The following is a 25,888-nucleotide window of genomic DNA, read 5'->3' on the forward strand; positions in this document are numbered from 1 at the left end:
CAATCCTTTAAATTGACAAACATCATATTTGCAGTTCACGGAAGCGGGATCTAAAAGTTATTTGCTGACAGAGGCAGATGGCAAATTGTACCATAGATAAAGCAGCAGGGAAAAACTGGCAAGGCGGGAAGTTGCACCAACTGTCTAACTTCTTGACGTCCAGGTCTGTACTGCATGTTGTTTGTGGGAGTGTAACTGTAATATTGCACGTTCAGGAAGGGGACGTGAAAGTCATTCGCTGATGAATTCGGTAATGCACAGAGTATCAGGAGGTTGATGACCATCAGGACAGACGACCTTTGGCTCAGAAACGATCGTACTGACTGGAAACAAAAGGTCGTGACCTGTGATATTTTTACCCTCATATCCACTGTGGACTCACGGCCACTCACTGTTATCGCAGCGTTTCTCTATTTCAGGCTCTTTATAAATCCTGTTATCCCACACCTGCAGTAGAAGGGAAAAAAACCCTGACCTGTTGACTGTGTCAGCAGTCTGTCAGGTGTCTGTGTTTATTTATCTGAACTTCCAGAGTTTTCGGAAACAACAGTTCCCTCGGTGGCTGCAGGACGCCGACTGTTGCCAAAATACACTCCTCCTGTGTGATACAGGTGCTAAAAAAACCTCATTTTTATTTGATTTTTCATCAGGAAAACATGATGTAACGTGTAGAGGGAGAAATGAAGATTATCTGACTTTCTAATTCTGAACAAAAATCCTCTTTTGTTATGTTTAAAGTAAGTTATTTTCTTTACGTGAACAATCCTCTCAAGTTGAAGTCTCTTGTGTAAAACCGCTGTTGAAAGCTTTCAGATCATCATGCGACAGATGGAGCTGATTGCTTCTCGAGTCGGACAGGAGCTGAAATCCATATCAAGGAACAGAGTTTACATTTGATGGCTTGTTCAACCGGTGAAAGTGAGCCGACTAGCTGCTTGCATCATAGGCCATCAGTCAGGGTGAACTTTGGAACGACGGCACCAGGATTTACCTCTCTTATCTCTGAATACGACCTGCGTGGGCCAGTCATCAGCAGCCAATCAGTAGGTACAGGACGTTTCCACAGATCTGTATATGATGTTTGTCTGTCATAAACTGACGTCTTGTTATCAGCAGGATGAACATATGCTGTGTTAGCCCAGGATAACACTCAGTGGTCCTCTGCTTGTTCCGTACTTGCTTGTAAACGGTAAAACATCTTGAACCTTGTTGCTGCTGAACAGTTTTGAATTTCTGTGTTGTGTTTTTCAAAATTCTACACACACAAAATTCAGACACAAAACAGTTGAAATGAATATACATGAACTGTTGTGGGAGCAGCCGCCTTTTTATCGATTCTTCTCACTGACGCCTGCTGTGTGATTCTTTTCTTTATTGTTAAAAACATGGACAATGTCATGCTGCTCTGTGAAATTTAAACACTTTTGATACGTTTGGACACTGTTTGGCGACACCATAACTGTTACATCAGTCACTGACAAGTATTGTATCTGGGTTACTTTTGTTTTGACCAAAAGGACAAAGATTTCAATCAGATCTTGTCAAATCTTCCAACAATAAACTTTCTCATACTTCTCTTTTGTGTCCTCAGTGCAGATCAGTGGGTTTTACAGGGCAGGAAGTCAGTGGCAGTCTCAATCCAGCTGCCAGAATCAAAGCTGGAAATGTGCATTTCTGCAAACCACAGCTATGTCGTAACTTCACATTTCTATATGTTGCAACTTCTTGTTTCTTTAGGTTCTTTTTTTTCTTATCTCATGTTTTGACAACGCTGAGCTTATTCTCCGGTTAAGACCACAAAATCATTTGGTCAAGGTTAGGAAAAGATCACGTTTTGTTTTAGAATACTTTTAGTGTTGTTTCACTCTTACAAATGTTTAAAGGCAAACTCATTTAAAGGAGAAATTCAGTCATTATATACTCACCCTCAGGTCAACGCAAAGTTTGGCGAAGCTCAAGTCCACAAAACAATTTTTTTGGGAGCTTCACAGAAAAATAGTGTTCTCCTTAGATACTGAATTAGCTGCAGACTACACCCAAAAAAACCCACACATTACGTAAATTGTTCCATACAGCTTGTCTGGCATAAGCTAGAGATCCAAAACTGATTTGAAAAGACTTTACTTGCACCTGTTTTAAGACAAAATCATCACTGTAGCTGTGAAGCTAAAAATATCCACACACACTCCATTTAAAGACCACAACAAGGTTGTAAATCATATCTTTTCAAATCAATCTTGGATCTCAGCGCTTCAGGAGACATGGATCATGCCGGCCAAGCTGCTGTAACGGAGCAGTTTATGGGGTTTGTTTTCTGTCGTTTTTTAACGTTTTGCAACAAGCTAGCGCCGATCCAACTACTTCAGCTGTTTAGGACAATGCTGCAGCACTGTTGTGATGTGAAGATCCAGAAATGTTCTTGTGCACTACCTAAATTCACATTACTTTCCACTGGCTTTGGGGCGGGCAGATACTGAGTGAACTTTATTTATGTCGTGGCACGACAAAGGAAAAGTTCACCCAACAATTGAAAAGTTCACCTTTCTCAATCAATCTTAAGGATATAAACACACCAGAATGTGAATAAACGCTTCCAAACACACCTGAAAAGACTGAGCGCGCACGATAAAGCTTACATTTGACAATAGTGCAAATATGACCGCATTAAAGGATATTAATCAATCTGCAAATGCATGAATTTGTTCGGGCTTGCAGTCTGCGTCACCGGCAGGATTTCAGCGAGGATTTGTGTGCGCAAGATCTTATTTGCCACCAAAATCCAGGCGGTAGGAAATCACCCAGCGAGCTTTGCAGTCGATTAAGTCAAGCTTTCGGCGAGCGTACCGCATAATTATGGGTCTAATCAAATCCAAAGATAGCATCAAAAGGAACTCTGAGTGTGTGTGTTGAGGCTGTGGGAGCATTATCAGACCAGTATTTACTGTTTCTACCCTGTGAAATTCAACATGCTTGTTTCAGGATCCGTCCTTTGCAGCGGACTCCCCGCGGCAGTCGGCATCTCTCCCATCAAAGTGAGTCCAGTGAGGGTTGTAAACAATCCACTTTTTTGTGAAGATAGCATAATACCATTCACCAGAGAGAAGAGCATTTCAAGGGAGTGTGTGTGTATATAACAGAGTGGTTTGAAAAAAAAGGAGTATCTAATCTTTGTAATCGTGCTTGAACAGGAGCCCCCCATATTACTGACCTGTGGCAGCAGCCTTCTGCAGAGGCTAACATTAGCACGAAGCACACAGCCCCTGAGCTGAGGACAGACCTGTGGCAGCAGCCTTCTGCAGAGGCTAACATTAGCACGAAGCACACAGCCCCTGAGCTGAGGACAGACCTGTGGCAGCAGCCTTCTGCAGAGGCTAACATTAGCACGAAGCACACAGCCCCTGAGCCGAGGACAGACCTGTGGCAGCAGCCTTCTGCAGAGGCTAACATTAGCACGAAGCACACAGCCCCTGAGCTAAGCTGAATCAGACCCGACAACCAGCTGCCTCGGCCCAGAATATTATAGTGCTGATTTAAATTTAGTTCAATCCAAGTGCCAACCTCAAAAATATGGACGCTCAGAATAATTGTTTTTTAAAATCTCATAATTTATTTTCTTTGTCTCTGAATTTTGACTTCTTCTTTTACTATTTTGATTTTTTTTATGTCATTATGAGTTCTTTTTTTATCTCAGCAATTATGTCTTCTTTGTCATGTCTTTTTTTTTTTAATTACATGTCGCTTTTTTTTTTATTTTTTATTTTTTATTTTTTTTATCTCAGGTGTTTTCTTCAACTGGTGGAAGAAGTAGACTCTACAGCTTGAACAGTTCCAGTTCTGGCCCTGAGACTGATCATAATAACTACAAGTTGAAAGCCTTCATAAAAACTCCCACAGTTTGTCTGTTTTCCTTTACTTCCTGGTGTGGAATATAATGAATCTGTTTAAGTAGTAGCCCTACATCACTTTATCAACTGATTTGATTTATTCCTGATCATTTTCCAGTGACTGTCAGCAGCTTGATGTTGGTGATCATCCTCCAGAATGTTCCTTTAACTCTCGGTGTTTGGAGCTGTGTTTGGGGGAGGGCCCAGCTGGTGGGAACGGCCTAGTGACGTACGTCTGTTGACAGTAGTAAAACTTCCACACACACACTCACACACACCCACACCCGCACACACACACATACAGACTCTCCGAGCTGCCAGTGAGCCGCAGCCGCTCCACGCGTCTCCATCCCCGCGTCCTCTGCGCACCGCTGTGCCTCTCCGCTCCGTGCGTCCAGCTGTGCGCACATCACCGGACCTGAAACCGAACTGTTTAAAACCCTTGAGGAAACGGGAATATGGCTTCTAAAGCGCTGGAGTGTCTGAATCTGTCGGAGGAGCAGACTAAAATTCTGGAGGAGAGTTTCTGTAAATGCAGCAGGCATCCGGACGGGACGACGCTCATGCTGATCGCTGCGGAGTGCGGACTGTCAGAGCAGGAAACACTAGTGAGTACTAACCTGATGGCATTATTAATACAAGTGGGACAACGTTTGGATTTACTGTGATTCCCGTTTGGAATCATTTTAAATTTTAAGATGATTTAACGCATTGTCTTGTATTTACTGTGGACATTCAGGTCATGCCAGTGATGGAAGTGCTGTAAAATGAAAAGGTGCTTTATACTTCCACTCACTAACTTGTATTTGATCCCTTTAGTTTGTAGATTTCTTTGATATGCATTCAGATTTTTGAACAGAATCTGAAAAATGCTGAATATTGTATCGGATAATCAGTCAGACCAGAGGTGGAGGAAGTACTCACATCTGTACTGAGGCTGGAATATGCCTCTCGATGTTACGAGTCACTTTATTTTGATGCTTTTGTACTTCTACTGAAGTCTAAATGCATAACTTTGACTTGTGACAGAGTATTTAATGTGTTGATCTCTTTTGATATTGAAGCTGGTAAAGGTGGTTCAACATCTGCTCTGGGATCAGTAAAGTTTTATCGTTGTTATTATGTAACTGTGTAGTAGTTAATACAACTGTGGGATACTAAGCTAAATCTGCAAATTGGACAATAAAAGTAGTGGAGTAAGAAGCACAATATTAGAAATAATAAATTATCTCCAAATTGTAATTAGGAACAGCACTGGAGTAAATGCACTTAGTTACTTTTCCTCACTGTTCTCTACATATAAATATGTTTTCTGTCTATAATTGACTTTTACTTGAACCTGGTATTTCAGTGTATTCATTGCCAGAGAAACACTTTTGATACTTAAGTTCATTTAACTTAAGACACTTAAAGACTTTTTCACTCAAGTACTATTTCTGTTGGATGACTTTCACTCCGAGGGAAAGTCGTGTTTTAGAAAGAAAACCTAACTTGCAATGCAAAATGTTTTATTTGTGAAGCTACGAGCAGAGGAGTTACAAGTAGTGTGTTACTCTGAAATATAGTGATGCACAAGTTTAATGTCCAGCAGTGCTCGAGTCAACTACATACAAGCTGTTGTGAACTCCAGTAAATGTACTCTGTCTCTTCTGTCCATCTCAGTTTTTGATTGAGTTCACCAGTACTGAGAAAACAAACAAACAGTTGATCTAGTCTCAGTAAACTTGACTTTTTAACTTTTTTTTTTTTTTTTTTACTACTAATAGCTCCCAGTAATAACCATAAACTTGAGAGAGGAACAAACAAAAGTACATCTGTTAATCTAAAGGTAAAAAAGAAAAAAAGAGTGATGTGAAACTCAGAGCTGCTGCGCTGGCAGAGAATGCAGCAGGTTTGTGGATGATCTTAGTGTTTGTGTTCAAAGATCTGATGAAATAATCCTCGTCTGTGTGTAAACGCTGAGCACAGAGGCGGCAGGGCCCCGCTGATCGCCAGCCGAGCAGCTCCAGGTCGTCTTTCCTGATGAAGTCACGTCACAGTCGAGTTTCCTGACCCGACGTCCGTTCAGCACTGCGCAGGGCGACTTGAAGTGTAAAGAGGGGACCTTAGGGGAAGATCATCAGTCGGCCAAGCAGTGAGGGCGTGACTGTGACGTCACTCGTGCTGGTGAAGTTTGTGTGGCTGGTGATGAGGTCGCTGTCCCTGCTCGTTGTTCCTGCCGCTGTCATATTTGGTCGGATGTGGGAAATGCGTTTTTACTGAGCAGTGAGGAGAAAAGACACAGCTGAAAACAACCCAACTCATCGTCAGTTTAAATTGTCGGTTAAAGGTTAATGAAAACATGTGCAGTTAAAGTCAGTTTTAGTCACTGAACTCATTTTAAAATGTGCAAAATGTTTGAGCTTGGGAACAGCACTTTCACAGAATAATCTTAACTCTGAGTCCGCCAGGGAGCTTTTTTCCAGAGCTTTCAACCACATACTCATCAGCAGGAGTTTGCTCTGACTCCAAAACTTTAAAATTGTCTTTTGCCAAAGTTAGAAAGTGAGAAAAAACAGGAGCCTTTTGCATTCAAAGACTTCCATGCTCAGTGAATACTGACGCTTTGGGAAGGCGATCAGCCCAAAATACAATCCCAAACTGTCGGTATTTGAAACACATATTTGTCTGTCTGTTTGTTGGTTGGTTGGTTTGTCAGGAGGACAACACAAAAACTACTGAACAGATTTACACAAAGCTTGGATGGATCATGGGTCTCTAAATGGGTCTCAGCATAGACCCCACTGGCTTTTAGTGTAGATCCAGAAAATGGGACAGATCCAGGAATCTCTTCTTCCCTTATTTAACATTGCGAGGGCAATTTACAACATTTCAATTAATTTTCAGGCTATAATGCATGAATCTTGATGGAAATAATCAGGTTCAAGGACTGCTCTAGTTCTCTCGATCAACCAGTTCATCATTTTGTTTATAAAATGTTATGAAATAGTGTAAAATGTCCATCCCAGTATCTCAAAATCCAAGGTAGTGTCTTTAACAGTATTGTTTATCAGTCCAAAACCCAAACATATTCAGTTTAATGTGATATAAAACTGAGAAAACAAGGAATTATCCATATTACAGAGGCCAGAAAACCTTTTATCTGCCATTTTTGCATGAAAAATTACTCTTAATGATTCATTTGTTATTTTTCTTTTGCTGAGTCGACGATGTTGTTGCAGCTGTACCAGGAAAAGCAGCAACTTTCCCCAAATGAGAAACAGGTTGATCATGGCAGCTCCAGAGCTTATCAATAAACACGTTACTATTAAAATCAAACCAGGAAAACATCTGCTCCGGCAGCAGAAAGAGCCACAAGATAGCGATTGTTAAGTTTGTTGTTACAGTCATGAAGTGAGTTGAAAAAAAAATGCCAATTACACAAAACATCCCATTATCACTTCTATGTAAGGTATGTAATCCCTCCCACGTGTAAACACTCCCACCTCCTCCTCTATCTGAGGAATGTTTGGACCTACTGTAAAGTCTGTCCAACTGTCACATCAGCAGCCAGATGTGAAGCTTCAGAGGGCAGATAACCACCAGCATGTTGAGAGGGAGCTGAAGTTACGCAGATGCCTCCAGCGGCATTCCTCCGAGAGTCGCATCATTGTGAAAACACTCTGAGAATTTCATGTTGTCGTGCGTTAAAGTAAAAACTGGTGTTTGTCACTCAGGTGGTTTTCCTCTTCAGGACTCTTTGTTTAGCTGTAGTCCACAGGAGGTAAAACCCTGCATGCAAATTCTGTCCTTTGGGTTGATGCGGCCCTGGGCTCGTTTCGTTGGCAAATTTCTGCCCGTGCTCGTGAGGCTGACAGAGCGATCACATGGTCAGGAGCGTGTCCTTTACATGAGCTCATTCAGCACAATTCATCAATATATAACTCATTTTCACACTCAGGCTTGTCACTGGTTTTTCCACTTTGACCGCACCAACCAGTTCATCCAGATTTCTCAGGGCACCGAAACAATCTGCAGTTTCTCTGATCACATGTCAACGGTTACATCAGCTGAAGTGTTTTGTAGCAGTGCAGGTGTCTGTGTATGGCAGAACTCACAAACTGAAGCCTAAAAATGTGCTTTTATGTGCATGAAGAGTAGGTGAATCTGATGTAGCAGTACCAATTTGAAGCCTATCACTTCTTCAGATGTGAGGCTGCTGACGATCATTTAAATTAATTTGCGGGTTATTTTCTATTGTCTATAAAATCTATTAAAAAAATCAAAAAACGTCTAAAAAAAGGCAAATCAAAAGACAAAGTCTTTTGTCCAACACACCAACAAAATCATAACACTCTTCATTCACCTGCGTAAATATCAAAGTAAAGCAGTAAACTGTCACATTTAAGAAGCCAGAACCAGTAAAAGTTTTTTTATAATGACCAAGTTTGGGTGTGGGTATCTTCATTCCTTTACAGCAACACACCTATATTAAACACAGGTGGAAACACAAAGAGATTGTCCTATAAGAAAGGACTGTGACTTTGATGGACACAGGCTTTACTGAATAACTACTATAATGGCCAAGCTCCGTCGTTAGCCTGTCAATGCTACAACAGCAGACGTGCTTAATGATCTGACCGGCTCCACTGAGGTTTATAAATCAGCCTTTTCTGCCTCCAGAGAGGCCATGATCGCTGCACGCTGCTGCTTCCTAATTCCTCCCCCAGTGTTAGTGACTGTTTCCATTCAGAGCGTACAAAGGTGGGAGAAGCCAGGCCGACCTGACAGGGGAAGCCTGGTCCAGGGTGAGGTGAAGGTCTGGCCCCTCATCAAAAGACCTGACTTCATTTCCAGCTGATGTGTGGCTTTTCTTTTTTTCCGCCCCCAGCGATTGTTAACAAAGCTCTCATTGGAGAAGGTTTAGCTGAAGAAACACGCCCCGGCTGCCACTCCCTGTTTCACATTAACACCATTTACAATGTGTTTCAGTCTCTGCGCGGCATGTTTGAGCTCCTTTCACGGACCGTTTTATTTGTTTTTCTGTCAATGACTCTAAAGGTAGAATCTAGTTTGAAAGATCTCATTATGTAACCCACAACTAGTCAAGAGGAAAAAAAATCAAAACAAAAAAACTGACACAAGCAGTATTGTATGGGTCAGCAGGATTATAAATCTCACCATTAATGTCCTGAAGTGGCATGTGAGCTTTTGTAAGACGTTCAAGATCTTTTGCACTTTGAAAACAGAGCAGAAACAAAACAGAGTTCAAAAACAACTGCCTCCATTCAAAACCTGGTAGAGAAAATTAGCATTTTTAAAGACTAAACCTTTACAGACTGGCTCTTCTGAGAAATATCCGATGATGAGCTAAAGTAACTTTTATGTTATCTCCCAAAATGTATGTCCTGCACCATAAGAAATGAGACTATGAAATCCCAAAACACAGAATGCAGCATGAACAGCCAATTCTTGAATTGATTTAGTCTCAAACCCAGATGGCTGCAAATGAGAATCTCATGTGTTCTCAGTACAAAATGTGGAAACCTTCCCTCCTGCCAGGCATGTCTCACACGGCCAGCCAGGGTCTCGTGTCTTAAGGCCGCTGATCTGGATCCCTCCCTTTCCCCTCGGCGTTATCGAGGTGATGTAAGCATTGTTGTGAATCCCCTGACAACACGAACCGCAAAACAGCAATGCGCCTGGTCATGGGTGTGTGTCGAGGCACTCGGCACAGTCATCATCTGGTCAGAGGTTCAGTGATGCAGTGTTTGGTGCGGCCATCAGAGACCAGTCCTCTTTTGCAGGGAACTGGATCAGACCCAGTCAGTCCAACATTCTCTTCTTTAATAAAATGGAAACATTCGTCTTCTGCGGTTTCTCTGATAGGACTTAGCCTCAGGGTCACTGCTGTGTCGGAATGAGTCAGCGACCACATTTACATGCACCAAGAAATGTGACTGTGTGTCTTCATGGAGGTAATGAGAGGAACATAGCTACATTTATGACTCTTTTAATCATAGATTTTATATTTGGGGTTTTTGTGTGTTGATGATTGACTGCGCTGTAAACACAGAAATAACAAACAAAAACAGAAAAACTAAAAACAGCTGGTGTGAAGATCCATGATGCTAATAGACCATCAACTCAGACTGGACAAAACCTCAAACCTTTTCATTATCTAACCTGAACAAAACCTAAATTGTGGGTCAAGTTGGTAGTTGAGATGCCTAAACATAACTTTCAGCTATCCAGTAAATGTTTTTCTAACATCTCTCAAGCCTCCTTTGTATGATATCCAACAAATAGCTTAATGTTTCATGCTAAGCATTAGCATGCTAATGTGTCCATTATAGTCACACTAATTTTAATAGTACATATTAGGCTAGTAATAGTATTGTGAACATGTTAACTAGCTAATGGCAGCATGCTAATTTGCTAAAGGTTACATGCTAAAATGTTAAATTAAATAGCTGCTCGCATGTTGTAGTTAACATGCTTACATTGGAGCACAAATGTACTCAATGTTACATGCTAAATGTCAGTGAATCTTTAATTTAAATGTTACATTTCTGTGTAGCCTACTGATGCACAGACGTTAACATGCTAACATGCAAAATTTACACGTTAGATGTAAGCATATTTGAAATGAAATCACTTGTTGCAATTCTAAAATGTTGCATGCTAAATGTTAGCATGTGTTAAATGAAGTAGCTTATTTCAATGCTAAAATGTTACATGCTAAACCTTACCACATTTAAAATAAAATAGCTTGTTTCAATGCTAAAATATTAGATGCTAAATGTTAGCATATTTTAATGATATAGCTTGTTTCAAAGCTAAAATGTTACATGCTGAATCCTAGCATATGCTAACTTCAATAGCTGTGTGTGGATGCTAACATGCTAATGTTGGAATGTAAAAGATATGTTAAATGCTAAATGTTAGTACATTTTAAATTCAGTAGTCCCTAGTTACAAGGATGTCAAGTTTGCTAACACGCTAAGGCCAAGTAGCCTACACTATGCGGCTGGAAGTGTGCAGGTTCTCTGTTAATGTTATGAAAATTTGGGGCTATTTATGGGCTTTGAGGATTTTGGTTATCATGTGACTACAGCATCATATTGCAGAGATATTAGACTGATATAGATCCTCTACTTCCTAAACTATTCCTTTCTCCAAGCATATCATGGCAGCCCCATATAGGCTTTTAAGTAATATCCAAGCTGATGGTCACAATGGTCAAGTGACCTCAAAACAAACTATCACAGACAGTTGAAACATTTCGCAGGTCTTCCATTTCCACACTGCAGTTGTAGTGTGGTGTATCATGTGTCTTGCTTAAATACTCTCAATAACAGCATGTAAACAAAAATATTAGGTTGCCTTCGCTGAGCTCAAGTCTCACTGATGGTCAAATAATTGTTGTGTATGTAAATATAACTTGTCGCCTGAGGATGAGGAAAGTATAACAATGAATCCGGAGAACCCGGTATTTTGTTCAAATCATTCAACTCCACCTGTGTAACTTCTCAGGGGTATTCATGTCCGCCGGACCAGTTACCTCATTGCTCTCGTGTTTCAGGCGACCAAAAAAAACCCACTGCTGTTCACTGTTTTTTTACACCTCCCTCTGCTCTGTCCTTCTTGTTTTCTCCAGGAATGGTTCAAGCATCGCAATGAACAGTGGAGGAAGGCAGAGGGTCTCCCAGCTAAACACGGATCGGTGTTGGACTGAAGACTCTGCTGGATGCCTGAAGCTCTGAGCGGACCCCCTTTTCTCCTGGACAAACTGAACCCACCACCCGTTGATCTCTCTTTTTGTATCTATGAAGCTATTTGAACTTCCTGTATGTTATGTGAAGGTGTTTGTGTTGCTGCCAATATAACCGCCATGTTTACAGAAATAAACATATTGTTATTATGAGTTGAAACGACTCGAGTGTGCTTTGAGGCCGCCTTACTGGACGCCTGTGGTTCGAAATTCACTGAGGAAGCGGGGTTACACAATGGTGGGATGGAGTTCAGAGAGGGTGGGTGGGGGGTTTGGGGACAGTGTGCTTTTGTTTTCAGGCTTTGTTTACATCTGTGTCTGTCAGCAGGGAGCGGGGCTGGACGCCGGGAATATAAAAGATGTAAGGAAGGGCTGCGATCATAATAGACGCTGCTGGAATCAGCGGCGGCTGTCCAGGAACTTTCAGGGACAAATCTGGAAGAAGTCCAGTAGCACGGGCGGGAGGGAGGGGGTGGACATGTGAGCCGGCTGAGCTGAGTGGCATCACAGGCTAAACAAGTGACAGGTGATGTCACTTCATTGTCTCTTTTTCTCCGTGACCGCTGTCTTTAAAAAAAGGATGTGATCTCAGCAGCCGGTGAGAGCTCAGCGCCTGAAAACAGATATTCTGTGTTTCTTTTATTTTTTTAGAGCAGGAAAATTTGAAGTCAAACTAAAAATAAGGTTTTAAACTAAAAGAAAGTTGTTTGCCGTGTTCGTACTGACACAGAAGAATCCAAGTATGTTTGGCTTTTGCTTCATCTTTGGGCAGAGATCCACTTATGAAAGGTATGATTTAATATATTACAAAAGTGAAATACACGTATAGAACTAGTAAACTAACAGTGTACCAGCAGTAGTATAAAAAGTGGTAGTGTACTCAAAGTTTGCAACTCAAATGAGTCAAATAAAGGAATCAAAGGTCAGTTTTGAGACTACCCGGAGCACGACAGGGATGAGAGACGTGTTTGATGAATTCTGTAACATGAAGGAAGTTGATATTTACACCAGAAACAACTAAGGTAAGTTTGCAGGCAACTGGGACGAAAAGTCTGAAGCAGTTTGACCAATTACCGTGAGAATAAACCAGTAATAGATGTTTATTGGACGATTAAGTTAGGTGAGATTTGTCCTGGAATAAGAACACCCAGGTCGAAGCGAGTGGAGCGAGAGTGATAGGGTTTATAGCTGCTCATCTTACAGGACAGAAAATAAATCCTGACCTGTGTGTGTGTGAGAGAGGAGACTGAAGACGGTGGGAGAAAGAGAGCGAGGATGATGTGTCCTGCCAAAGAGCCTGGAGTGAAAACACTGTGCGGGGCTGTGGGAACCCATCTGCACAGCGAGTTTGACAGAAACCAACACCGAGCCAACAGGTAGTTCAACTGCTCATAAAACACACACACTCCGCCTTTTAACAAGAGTGTTAACACTGGCAGCTCCTGCTCGCTCGCACGCACACACACACGCACAGTGGTGTCTGTTTCCTGAGCCAGTGGCCTGAAAAACAAGCATATTTGTTTGCAGTGTGTGCACACACAGTTGCTCAAGCTTGAAACACATTTGATGCCACACCCCGCCCCTCTACTCGCTCATAGATCATTATTTTGATTGCTTAACACTGTACATGGGTTAACTGGGACATCATGATATGGTAGAGTGGTAGTGCCTCCTATAGTGTTAACATGATTGGGAGCAGATCAGTAAATTATGGTTCAATACACATGACTGAACAGTTTCACCACCAGCTGGTGTTTGGCTCTCTGCACTGTTTTGAAACAAAAATGAACAAAGTAGAGATGAAAGATTTGATATCTGATGTGCTGATATTCCCTGCCTCATTTCACGCACAGATGTCTTTCCACCTAGATGCAGAGAACGTTCAGACGCTCTTGTTGTGGATTTAACAGTCTTATCATGATGACCCAACAGAACATGCAGACACAAGGTCATTTTTTAAATGTACACATTCGATTGTTTTCTTGTTTTCTTATCAGCAGAAATGTTAATTTCGGGCTGATGCCAATATTTTATTTTAAACTTCAGTGGAGCTTTAGTAAAAGACTGTTGATTTTTGTACTTCAGATCTGTATAGATCTCCGCTTTAAACCCAAATCAGTCTTACAAACACATTCTCAACTTGTCACACATGCCAGCTTTAGTCAAGTCAGCAATAATAATAATAAATGTGCAACATACAGTTAAACCTTCAGATTAAATCTTGAAGTTACGAAGACAAAAGTTCCTGCTTTCCTGATCTGATCACATATGACAGAAAATGTTCTTCAGCTCTCTCTCCGTCTTCGATTCACTCTAGTTAAAGGATGAATTGAGTGTCTGATGTTTTGCCATAAGAGCTGATGAGAGTGTGCGCGGACTTCGAATGGAGTCCGGTTTTGTCTGTTGCTAAGAGCACTCTGCAAGAGCTGCGAGGAATCTGCCATTTAGAAACTGCCAGGCTCAGTCTGCGTCACTTTGTGCAACCTGACTTTTTGTTCCACTTAATGTGACACTAAACTGATCGTTTCATCACTATTTCCTGATTTCTCACTGTGGTTGGCTTATTGCACTGTCAACAGTTTTTATTTGTCTTTACAGTAAAAAAAATAATTTTATTTTTTCTTTTTTTTCCCTGTGTGAAATAGAGAGAAAATAAATGTTTTTAGGGGAAAAAGTTGCAGAAAATAGGAAGCATTTCTTTCAGGATAAGATTTTTATCACGTCTGAAACAGAATGAAAGAAAAAAACAAACATTTAAAGAATTTAATTTAAAGAAAAAAAACTTTAAAGAAAAAACAAACATGTATCATGTCATAATTATTTTATCATATTAGATACACATACAGAGAAATTCAAACTTTGTGTGAAACTCAGAAAAACGAAACAAAAAACAAAACAAAAAAAACAATCAGGGTCAATTCTAACACATTCCTCACCAAAAGAGATAGGTTATGTTACACAACCTAACACACAAGGATGGATCTTGTTAAAGGCACTTGTGAATATTAAAACTCCCCTAGAAGAAAACATGAATGACTTCAGTCCTATTTAGAACCTCTTGTGGTCAAAATGTGTATTACAAAAACACGATTTTACACATGAAAAAGAAAAGAAATTCTCCTGAACTTTGACCTCCCCATTCGATTTCACATACGACCTCCCCCCTCACACACATTTTTCACAGATGGGAAAAAATAATTAAGTAAGTTTGAAAGATTATTTTTCAAAACTTCTTCTCCTCCCACCAGCTCTCTAATTATAAACAAAGGAAAGAAAATTGTTTAGATAAGACTAAATAGGGGGCTCAGGCTTCCACAAACATGTGCTATTAATGACATAAAATACCCAAGAAAGTACCCTCCTTGATTTTGTTTTAGCATCCAGCACTACTCCCATAAAGATTTCACTGGTGATGTTTTGAATGTCAACACAGTTCAAAGTTGACTTTGGAAACATCAGCACTGCGAGGAAATGTGAGGACCTGGGAAGTGCTGTATTGACTCTGTAAATTAAAATACAACCCAAACAGATCCATCCACATCCACATGGACACAGTAAGTTTTGAATTTTTGAAGAGTCCTCTTCATGAACATGCTGAACCCTGATCTGCTCACAACTTCTTCAGAATCTGTTCCCAAAGACTTGAATGTCTTGTTTTGTCCACAAACCAAAGATATTCAGCTTGCTGCCATAGAGGAGGAGAGAAACCAGAAAATATTCACTTTTAAGAAGCCGGAATCAGAAACTATTGACTTCCTCGTATTCAAATCAATCAATGGAGTATCAAAATAGTCTGCAACTCATTTATTAGTCAACAACTCAGTGCTTTCAAACTGAAATTCGACCTTCCCTGGAAGCCTTTCAGACACCCCTTTGGATAAACTCCAACACGCTTGCCATCCCTTTAATTACATTTCTTTCCTCCTGAAAAGTCGACACGTTGTAGATTCTCATTTTTCACTCGTCTGTTTCTCCAGTTTTGGGTCATTTCCTCTAACGAATAAACCAAAGTAAAACCATATGTCTGTTCTGGTTAGACCTCACCTCACACTGCAAAAATGGCGGTTAATTAAGTAAATACTGAGTTTGGAGAGTGAAGTCCAGCAGATGCACCGGTCCAAGCGGCTCGGGTTCCAAACCACAGCAGCATCGAGCGCAGCGCTGCTTCAGCTTCCAGGTCCTCTCAGCTCAGGAAATGTTTAGCAAAAAGGGTTTTGTGTTTGGAGAGAGTTCCTGCTGCTCCACCCTGACCCGGCTGTTTGCAGAGTTCCACCATGCAAACAAACATTTGACCAGAGATAATTCTGTTGAATATTTTTTTATATCACTCAGGTGTAAAGAGGGAAGTTTAAAAACAGGAACAGCTTTTGACATCATGCTGAATATCATGAAGGCTAAGTGACTGTATTTATCTGACACAGCAGGAGGATGATGAGAACTGTTTTTTTTTGTTTTTTTTAACCACTTCCTGTGTTTAACAGAAGGTGTGGGCTGACTGCACAACATCCTGTGCGAAGCCGCTGGCACGCAGAACATGTTTGTCACATGTTCTGTGTGCCAGCACGAGTGTGAAGAAAAACAACACAGACAATAAGACAGTGAACTAACAGTGCTGAGTGCAAAGAGGGAGGTAAAACTGAGCTGCTGACTATCTGTACTGCAACTGATTAAGTAACAGTCACTTGCATATACAGTATGTGGGTGTGGACGGAGTAAAAGAAAGTACATCCTGATACCAAAATGCAAAACAGCAGTCTTAACAATACCAGTTTGAACTAAGGTGATATTCATATTGGCAGATGTTCAATGTACAGCATTGACGCCTCGGATTTAGATAGCAGGCGAGGCGGAAATAAGTGTACCCTCTGTCTAAAAGTGCAGACCTAGCTGCCAAAAGGACGGGCAAAGTGGCGGCTTGCTGACATGTCTAAAAACAACTACTGAAACACATCAGCAGTTTCAGATGATGGATCAATAGTTATTTGAACTATTATCAAAATGTTGTGGACCCTACTTAAGTCTGTAAACCAACATCCCTGCAATAAATCTTGATTTCAGAAAGTTGAAGCATTTTGTCAAAGGTTTAAGCATGAATACTGATGATCGTTTAGGGTGAGAGTAAGAACACCACATGAAACCCATCATAGGTAGGGCAGGACATGCCATCCTAGGAAACAAGAAGAATTTCCTGCACATTAATATGTGGACAAAAACAGCATGCAAGAACAGCTTGTGTGACTCTTTCTCGCCACGGAAATGATGCATCTATGTTTTGGAAAAGACAAACTGCAGCTTCAAGCAACATGATGCAGAAACTGCAACACCACTGCTGTGAAAGAAAATCCCAGGTGTGTCACAATTTGTCAGATGAATGTTACATGTAGAGAACTTGTATCTTGTAGTAAACATGTGTGTAACCCTGTGATCCGACCATCTCACTGAAGTCACAGTGTGGAAACAAGTGATGGGGGGCAGAGTGGCTACTACGGTTAAAAAGCTGCATAATATTGATTAAATATAGCCAACCACTAGTGGTGCTATAGAGCAATGTTTCGATAACTGGGTCCTGATTTAGTTCGTATCTCGTAACTGCCCCGGGTCACTATCACAGCCGGATAATCCCAGATTACCCTCCCAGCAGGACGTGGGTTCAATCTCCTTTCATGTCTGGCCGAACCGGGTCGGGCCACAAACCTGCTCTGGTCTAAAGCGAACACTGGCTGCCACTGACTTATCAAATCACAGTACAGAGCCTCCGTCTCAACACAGCTACTGTGAATGTTCTGACCTATTCTGATCGTGACCTCTAACAGGAGAAGGTGGAGCTACTGAGAGGCTTTGGTACGTTAACTCACTCTCTCCCTGCACATGTATGCACCCTGTATGGTGGCAAATCTGTACGGTGGGAAAACGCTCAGGGCACAAACGCACATCTGTCCTCAAACCAGAAACTGGTTGGATTGCTGCAGAGAGACACAGTGAAACTGACAGAGACGAAAACACGTTGCCTCAGTGGAAAAATTACTCATTTAACTCTTTCAACCCACTGAACATAAATCTGTGAATTGACACCGTCTGTGTGTAAGAATCTGCAAAGTAAAAACCCTGTTGATCATCACATCATAACTCAGACAGCGGCTCCAGATCTGAAACACGTTTTTATTCCTGACATTATTCAGTGGGATTTATATCAGCCAACAACCAGAATGACAGAACTGCTAAGAAACAGATGGAACCATTGGAGTTGTTTCTTACTCACATTTCTCCTCCAGATGTCTCAGATGGACTTTTATAATCTTTTAGCTTTGTTTTCTAAAATTGTAGGAATTCTTATCATTCTTACAGTTTACAGTTGTGTGTTTTTAGTTTATTTCCATGCTGTCATTTAGATCCTGTCACCAAATTCTGTTGTCTTTTGCTAATCTGGATTTGTCTTTCGTGGGTTTGGCGTTTGCAACAACATGAAGGTCTTTCCCTGTTTCCTGTGATTTATTTCATTGCTGAAACAAACTGTCTACCATTTTTTTCCCCCCAGCAAACAAAAGCTTTACCATAACTGTCACCTCAAAAGAACTTTGAACATTTTGCGTTTACATGTGTTGTAGTTTCCTGGATACGAGTCAGAATGTAAGTTTGGAGAAACCTGGACATAGTGTGGCGAGCACTCCGACAGAAACCATGATACTGGCATGTAAACAAACAGTGGTTGAGACGTTGACGGATGCAGTTCAGATGGACTGGACGTTTCTTCAGCTCCACTCTGGCTCTTTCGGAGGGATGTAGTCCTTGGAGAGCTGTTTGGGTGTCGCCAGCGCTTCAATACGAGCGCTTGTCGTGGCTCTCGCCGCTGCCCTCGGAACCTGATTTCACAGATTCAGACATTTGGGAAACATCTATAGTACTGACAGAGCCAAACTCTTGAAAGATCTTAATCATTTTGCTGCCATTCAAGCATTTCATCAACAAACATGTTTCCGACTGTTTGTGTTTTGCAGAGATCGGAAAATTCCTCTGATAAGAACTATTTAACATGTGAAAAGTCTGTAATGTTTCATCAAAGCAAGTTCTCCACAAGTAGAATTCAGGAATTTTGAGTCCTTATTTCATTCATTCAAACTAAATTGGAGCAATAAATAATAAAGTGAGCTACTTGTAGGTGCTCTTACGGTCCAGATGGTTTCCTCTGGGCGGCCGAGGTCGCTGCAGATGTTGCTCTGCTTCAGTCTGGGCAGTGACAGCTGGACCAGTCGCTGAGAGATCTGAGCTGACTTATGAGCAAAGGAGGCGATGGATTCAACACTCTGCGGAGCACGAACAGACGGAGGACATTCAGACTTTGAATGCGTTCCTTGAAACATGAACACATGAAGTTAATGTTATTTATGGAGATCAGTGTCAGAAGTCTGTACAGCAGTTACTCGTCACTTTGCAGATTGCAAGCTGCATCAGAGCCAAAGCAGCACATCTTGCTAAATGGCTAATTTTTTTTTCTTGCGACTGGGTTGAAGCTGTGGAGGAGTTTGACATCACAATCACACGAAAGAGGCTGACAGCTTCTTTTAACAATGACACAAACTGACGAGAAGAATCCACTCTATTTAGGTCCATTCCAAATCCCCTTTAATCAGTGCAACAACACTGATGCACGCCATCGGCTGACATTACCGATTAGCATGGCCTGCTGGTTTTCTCTCTTTAGGATGGTACCTGTCTGTTGCTCTGGAAGTCTGGGTGGTTTAGTTTGGGGCTGGAGAGCTGCAGCAGTCGCAGTGTGACCACAGCAGTTTTCAGTCTGGGGTCGACGTGCCAGATGGGACAGTTACTCTCACACTGAGTTGTGTGAGGAGGCCTGTGGGAGCCAAAGAAAGACCTTTAAATGTACTGCTGGAAACAAATGTGTAAAGATTCAAGTGGTTTGTGTCTGATTGAGCTATCTTTGTCTTCGAAAATGACTTTTCTTGTAAAGTTGTGTGTTTACTCTCAAGGGATCCTCAAAACCTCCACTGACATCACTCTGTGGTAGAGCTCCATCAAAATTTTGCATCTAGACACCCTCATGGAAGTACATTTGAATCACATCTGCAGAGAATACACTTGACAAAGTAGTGGGCTTGAAGTTTAGAATATGTACCAGAGATGGGAAGTCCTTGTGTCCCTGAGGTTAAGATGGACACCATGAAAGTGCAACACTTCTCTCTCCAGCTACCTAATAAAGGAAAAAAGGCCAAGAGAGTAACAAGACTTCAACAGCCTAGAACAAGATGACTCCAAACTAAAAGCCTCTCTTCGAAGATTTCTCAACATGGCAAGTTTTTCCTCACTTGAACTGAGGGCCTGAGGACAGAGGATGGCGTTCACTGAACAGTCTCTAAAGCCCACTAAGGAAATGTGATTGTGATTTATAGTTATGTAAATAAAGCTAATTTGATTTGATGTATTAAAAACATAACAAACATAAAAACACAGTGTTGTGACAAGAGCGAAATAGAAATCAACCTAAACAAATGTAAAGCTGCAACCTAAAGGTTTCAGCTGATCTGTGGTTTTGTGGAAATGCTGGGTTGGTAACAGAGTCATTGACTGGTTCATAGTTGAACTATAACAAAATTGACAGTTACTTCAGTATTTGAGTATATTATTTTACTTCCCTTTACAGCAAATGTCTCATTTTGCAAGGACATGTTTTATAGATAAAGAGATTTGCAACACAAAAGAGTAAAAGGGTGAAAACACTCATTTTGTTATGGTAGACACTTTTATTCCCATGTGAGGGCCCATGTGTCTAATGCGAAGAAAAAGAATTTGACTTTTGCCACATGGCTCATGCTGTCTTGTCTTTTGCCTGCTTCATTTATTTATTTTGCTGTTCTGTGTTGTTTTTCGGAGCGACTAGATGAGAAGATTAAGTTTTGACTGCTGATGATTATCAGTTTTTGTGCACGGTATTAAAACAGCAATCGTGTAGTAACTTCTATTCAAATCCCCAAAACAAATATTCATTTTGTGTATTGACTTCAGTAAAGCCTGTGTAAGTCTGTCTCCGTGCCCAACATGTACTGCTGCTGCGTTCAGGATTTATAAAAAGACTTCCGCGGCTGTCTGTGAGCGTCCCAGGGGTCCTGAACTTTGGACAATAAGCTCTATTGTCTCGACTCCTCGCTCTCCCACAGTCTGACACTGAAATAACAGATGTCCAAACGTTGGCTTCCTCATGCAGCGGGGAGACATTAGCGTTGGACCGCAGCCTTCTCGTATTTAACTCTACGATATGCTACATTGTGCTGCGATTAAATTCTAGACTTTGGTTTGCAGGGACTCACTGAGGGGGAATAAAAAGCTTTGGAGTTTGAGTCACAAATCTGTCAAGATCTATCGACATGGAGGTCTACTGGAGGGTAATCTCTAAAACAGAAACTTCAGAGTGTGTGTCATGATGCTGGTGGAGATACTGTGCACGTCTTACGTTTAAAGCAACACTTTGACTTGTAATTATGTTTCTGAAAAGAAAAACAAAAAAAACCTCTCAGTTTGAACAGCTACTACTGACTTACACGGTCCACTACAGTAGGTTCAAACACTACATGGAACTTTCATTTTTTGTTAATTCTTGCGTACTCTGTGGAGAAAAGACGACAATGAAGAAACAGGGTTAACTTTTAGTCCCGACCACCAGACTATAAATCAGCTTCTCTCTTCAGGTTGTCAGACTCCTCAATTCATCCTCAGCACTCTGCCTCACAAGATTTAAACTTATCAGAGCCAAGTCGGAATCTGACCCAACGACAGACATAAAATACTGGTAATGGGTATAAAAATCCAATAGAAATGGTCTCGCAGATGGTCTTGTTTGTTTAAATAGTTCATGTAGAGGCATCGGTATTAAATTGAGACTATTTCATAACAAGTGAGAGGTTCCTTGTTGTGTATTTAAGTTACACTTAGGGCTGCAACCACCGTTAATCTTGTTTCTTCATTGTCATCTGTTGTCCACAGAGGCCGCCAGAATTAACAAAAAAATGAAAGATCCATGTAGTGTTTTACTGTAGTGGACCATGAAGTCAGTAGTAGTTTTACAAGTTGACGTCTACATCCTTTTTTCCTTCAGATTGTTTTCTTGGAATGATTTCGAGGCCTGCGGTATTTGTACCAGTACCAGAAAAAGCTCTTATATCAGTTCTAGCTTACTGACGCTCCAAACTTCTGCTCACATAATGGACCTCCACACAAACCTGTGTTTGTGTGGTTCTCACATTATTTTCTGTTTGATGTCTAATGAGGCTTTTACCCTGCTTCCTGGGAGCTGCGGCTCCTGGTTCTGGGTGTTGAAAGGCGGACAATGTGCTCGTACTGGGACGCCCTGGAGGAAGGACGCTGGGCCTTCCTGAAGAAGCTCGCCTCCTCCTCCTCCATCCTGCAGGAAAATGGAAGCTATTACCACGTCCATTATATGTTGTGTGACGAGGACAAAATAATGTCTTCAGCCAGAAGGCGGGAGGGAGGAGGAAGGGTGTCGCAGAACAATGGATACGTTTCGTGTGTGGCTGATGACGGAGGTTATGAGGGGAAAATCCTCTGGAATCACAAAACGTTTCAATTTGTTAAACGTTCAGTTGAGACATGCAGCAAAAAGGTCAAACGCTCCCTGCTGACAAATTCATTGCGACCCATTGTTTTGATCTTTTGTTGTCAAATTGAGGAAAATGTTTAAGGAATGTTGTATCGCTGCAAAATCCTTCCTGAGTGATTCAAGTTCGGAGACTCGGTGACAATCTATATTTGGCTTACTGTCAACAAACCCGAGACCAAATCAACTATGAAAGTAACAGCTAACAATCATTGTTGTCTCGTTCTTTTTTGGCTCATTTCCGCTGAAAATACCTCCACCTCCGTCTGTCTGGAGATACACATAAAACTACAGTGTGCAACAATTGATAAAGGTTCAGTTTTTTTTTTTTTTATAGTGAGAGTTTATATTTGAGATGTATTTAAGATGTACACAGTTTATAAGGTTTTGAGAAGTTGAGATGTAATAAGTGAAGATGGATGATTATTAAAACACGCAGACCTTTTCCCCTATGTACTATGAAGTAATTTGCTCTAGTTCGTATAGTTTATCATCTGTACAAACAGCATGTGCATTCTTGTTTTCCTCTCTATTTTTTGCTCTTATTTGCAACAGTTTTTTTGTGTAGAGCTTTAGTCTGTGCATGTGTGAATGTAAAGGTGTTCTCAAGGCGTTTATCCTTCAAATAAATGTCTCACAATACAAGCCCTCACCTAGCATACCCTCTTTTACATCCACACATGTTTGTAACCGAGGCATGACACCAGCGATATTGTGATATTTGATTTCATGTTACACTAGCGGAGCAGAACCAGACAGTCGGTAACATAATCCGATTAGAAATTAACCCGATGGACTAGACCTCTTGACTGCAGAGTGATGTGATTAAGATGTGGAGCGTAAGTGTAATCATCAGGCCTCAGACTAGATTTATCACAAATTTAACTCAGTATTTAACCTTTCTAATACAAAACAAGCCAACATACTCATGCTGTATGTATTCAATAGCCTATACTGTGAATCTCTTATGAACAAAGCTGCAGGTGACACGTGTCATCTTCAGTTACAGTAAATGACTGTTATTTGTTCTGGGAGGTGCACTTCCTGCGTGGGCTCCTGATTGAATTTCACTGCATGATACTGTGCTTTTAATCTGACAGCTGACGTGGGTAAACAACAAACAATATCACAATGAAAGCCCCTGCAGCTGTAACTACCATCACAGCCTCTAATGCACCAGCCTGACAGCTCTCAGGGCTGATCGCCTCTAATCGGTATACAACTGGCATCTGTCCTGAACATCACTTTGCAGTTTCCTGAATCAACTCTGTGCCAAAGAGCATCAAATCATTACCCATCAGCTTTGCAAACATGTCCTCGAATATGCCGATGAAGCACAACGTAAAAAGCTTGTGTACACAAACAGGCCCCCCCCATCTCTTTTGCAATGGAGTCATCAATAATGTTGGGGATGCAGACAGGTTACAGTTACCTCCGGTGGTCCTCCCTTGCTGAGAAGTCTCTTTTGTGCCTGGATAGGTATTGGATTCTCGCACTTGGAACGGCTCCGAGCGCTGAAGCTGAGATGGGCCATATTGGCTGCTGGCTGCCCCAGCTCAGCTTCACACTGATCAATGAAAAGATTCAAAGTTTCCAATTAGGAGACGTGATGAAAATGTTCGTGCAGAAGCAGAATAAATATTTCCAACTTTTCAATATTTACCAAATGAAAAAAAACACTTTTAATCAAAAGAGACCTCTGTTCATTCCTCCATTGTTTTGCCCTTTTGACCAAACATCCAAAAGTGTGCCAGACGTCTGTATTTAATCACGTAGTTTAGAAAATTACACTCAGGGAAGGAAACACCGACCACAGAGGCTCCTGAATTCTTGAGGCAATTTCACACTAGATCAATGAACAAACATGCAATTTCATATGATGTAACATCTGGACTGTGAAAACTGAACATATAATGAGCCGAGGTCACTGTGATGCTTTGTGTGGTATCAGGAATGCTGTGTTTGTTTTACATATGCAAGAAAAAGAATCAGATTTTAATCAAGAAGAAAACTTAGTATGACTCAGCTACTCACCAAGGAGTTGTGGCCCAAACAGTTTTTGAAGTTTTGTGCTGCGCCAGCTCCAGGATTCTGCCAAAATAACATTACCGACCCAAAAAAAACAACAAAAAACTGAAATCAGCATGACATATGAGTGTAATTCAGAGACTGTAGGCCCAGGGGGACCATACAATCACTCAGCAGGTTTCCTGTCTCTGTTGAGGAGTTTCTTCTCTCTTGGCAGCACTGTGACATTCAAAAACTGGTCTTACTCTTCAGCTGAAACGTTGGCTTCAGATTCTAAACCTCACTGTGACCACCAATCAAATGTAAACACAAAACTGTCAAAGTTTATCTGTGCGCTGGAGATTTTCATGAAAGAGGGTTTTCATTTGGCAGGACTGTCTGAAAGAGAACATTTGAGATTTTTGTCTTGAGCTTTTAGACTTTTTTAGAAAATGTTTTTTTTATTCTGGCCCATCAAGGATATGCTAATAAAATACACTTCACATATCCTCCATTTATCAATAAGAGGCAGCAGCCTGTATGTATCGCTCATTACGCAATGTAATGTGCTAGCTGAGCGGCTAACTTTTCAGCTGTTTGCTGGGTGTTTCAACTGTTACTTTGAGCTATTTTAAATGCTAATCAAATACTTTCAGCTAACTATTTCAACTGATAATTTTTCACTCAGCTAACTAGCCTATTCTAACAGTTAATGCACCACTTTTAGCCATTTCTAATGTTAGCTAACTCTTTCAACTGCAACTTTTAGTAGTTTCTACTAATGACTTAAAACTTTCAGTTAACTAGTTCCAATATGATACTTTTAGCTAGCCATGTCAGCTGCTAATTTGATACCTTTATCTAACTATTTAATTAGCTTACCATTTCAACTGTCACTTTAAACTTCAACTATTAGCTCCTCTGTTACTTTAAGATATCTATTTCAATTTTTAGGTAATTGTGTCTACTGTCTTTTTTTTAGCTATTCACCATTAATCTGATACGTTTAACTATTTTATCTGATTATTCATTACTTTTAGCTATTCTGTTTCAGTTAACTATTGTAACCGTACAGCTAATTTGTCATTTGTATTTATTTATTTGCTATTTTCATTTTAGAATAGGTACCTTTTCCAAAACATGTGTTACTTTGAGATCACCATTTCAAATATGACTTTTAAATATCCGTTTCAACCATCATCCATAACATCTGTTTCAAACTGTTTCTTTAAACTGTTTAATTCTTTATCCAGGGACTAACAAGTCCACTGGAAAGTATTCAATAGTGACTCAAAAGTAGCCATTGTGATTTTATATCAGACTTATCTGGATTGGAGTGCAAGAAATTCATATAAATGATGCTGGATACTTCACCTGTTTGTTGGACCAAATCGGGGCTGAATCCCTGTAAGAATCAACAACTAAACAAATTAGATTGAATATAACAAATACAACTCTTTTGAAGACTGTGTTGCACATTAAGGTTGCAGGTTTACCTTGTTTTCCGGACACCATCTCGGCAGTTGCAGCAGCAGCAGACTGGATGTATCGCCTCGCTGCCTGTTGATGGCGTCACACTAATCTCCTGCTGTTGCTATGGAGCCAGGAGTCCTTGGCAAC

The 25,888-nt window shown here is 40.9% G+C and overlaps 2 protein-coding genes across 3 annotated transcripts; one reads left to right on the forward strand and one right to left on the reverse strand.

The window, feature by feature from the left end:
• The first annotated feature begins 4,141 nt into the window (after positions 1–4,141).
• hopx (HOP homeobox) lies at positions 4,142–11,797 on the forward strand. Its single transcript, XM_037078104.1, has 2 exons — positions 4,142–4,492; positions 11,524–11,797. The coding sequence occupies exons 1-2, from the start codon at positions 4,343–4,345 to the stop codon at positions 11,599–11,601; spliced, it is 228 nt and encodes a 75-aa protein (XP_036933999.1). The 5' UTR covers positions 4,142–4,342; the 3' UTR covers positions 11,602–11,797.
• A 5,979-nt stretch (positions 11,798–17,776) lies between these two features.
• LOC119006882 (testicular haploid expressed gene protein-like) lies at positions 17,777–25,881 on the reverse strand. 2 transcript variants are annotated; one of them, XM_037076017.1, is made up of 8 exons: positions 25,765–25,881; positions 25,643–25,673; positions 24,296–24,352; positions 23,694–23,828; positions 21,923–22,048; positions 19,345–19,486; positions 18,804–18,938; positions 17,777–18,497 (listed from the first exon to the last, which is right to left on the reverse strand). In XM_037076017.1, exons 1-8 carry the CDS (start codon positions 25,781–25,783, stop codon positions 18,387–18,389), a joined length of 756 nt encoding a protein of 251 aa, XP_036931912.1. In that variant the 5' UTR covers positions 25,784–25,881; the 3' UTR covers positions 17,777–18,386. The 2 variants fall into 2 exon arrangements, with proteins under 2 accessions (XP_036931912.1, XP_036931913.1); XM_037076018.1 differs by having other exon boundaries at positions 18,788–18,938.
• Positions 25,882–25,888: the final 7 nt, after the last annotated feature.

Source organism: Acanthopagrus latus, chromosome 18 (assembly GCF_904848185.1).
Source record: "Acanthopagrus latus isolate v.2019 chromosome 18, fAcaLat1.1, whole genome shotgun sequence".
Taxonomy (NCBI): Eukaryota; Metazoa; Chordata; class Actinopteri; order Spariformes; family Sparidae; genus Acanthopagrus; species Acanthopagrus latus.

Bases quoted from the DNA above. Each gene is read 5' to 3' on its own strand.
- hopx (XM_037078104.1), top strand. From the start codon at position 4,343: ATGGCTTCTAAAGCGCTGGAGTGTCTGAATCTGTCGGAGGAGCAGACT. The intron at 4,493-11,523 runs GTGAGTACTAAC...TGTTTTCTCCAG, and splicing joins TGTCAGAGCAGGAAACACTA to GAATGGTTCAAGCATCGCAA.
- LOC119006882 (XM_037076017.1), bottom strand. The intron at 23,829-24,295 runs GTGAGTAGCTGA...TTCATTGATCAG, and splicing joins GTTTGGGCCACAACTCCTTG to TGTGAAGCTGAGCTGGGGCA. The intron at 19,487-21,922 runs GTAAAAGCCTCA...TGGCTCCCACAG, and splicing joins CGCAGCTCCCAGGAAGCAGG to GCCTCCTCACACAACTCAGT.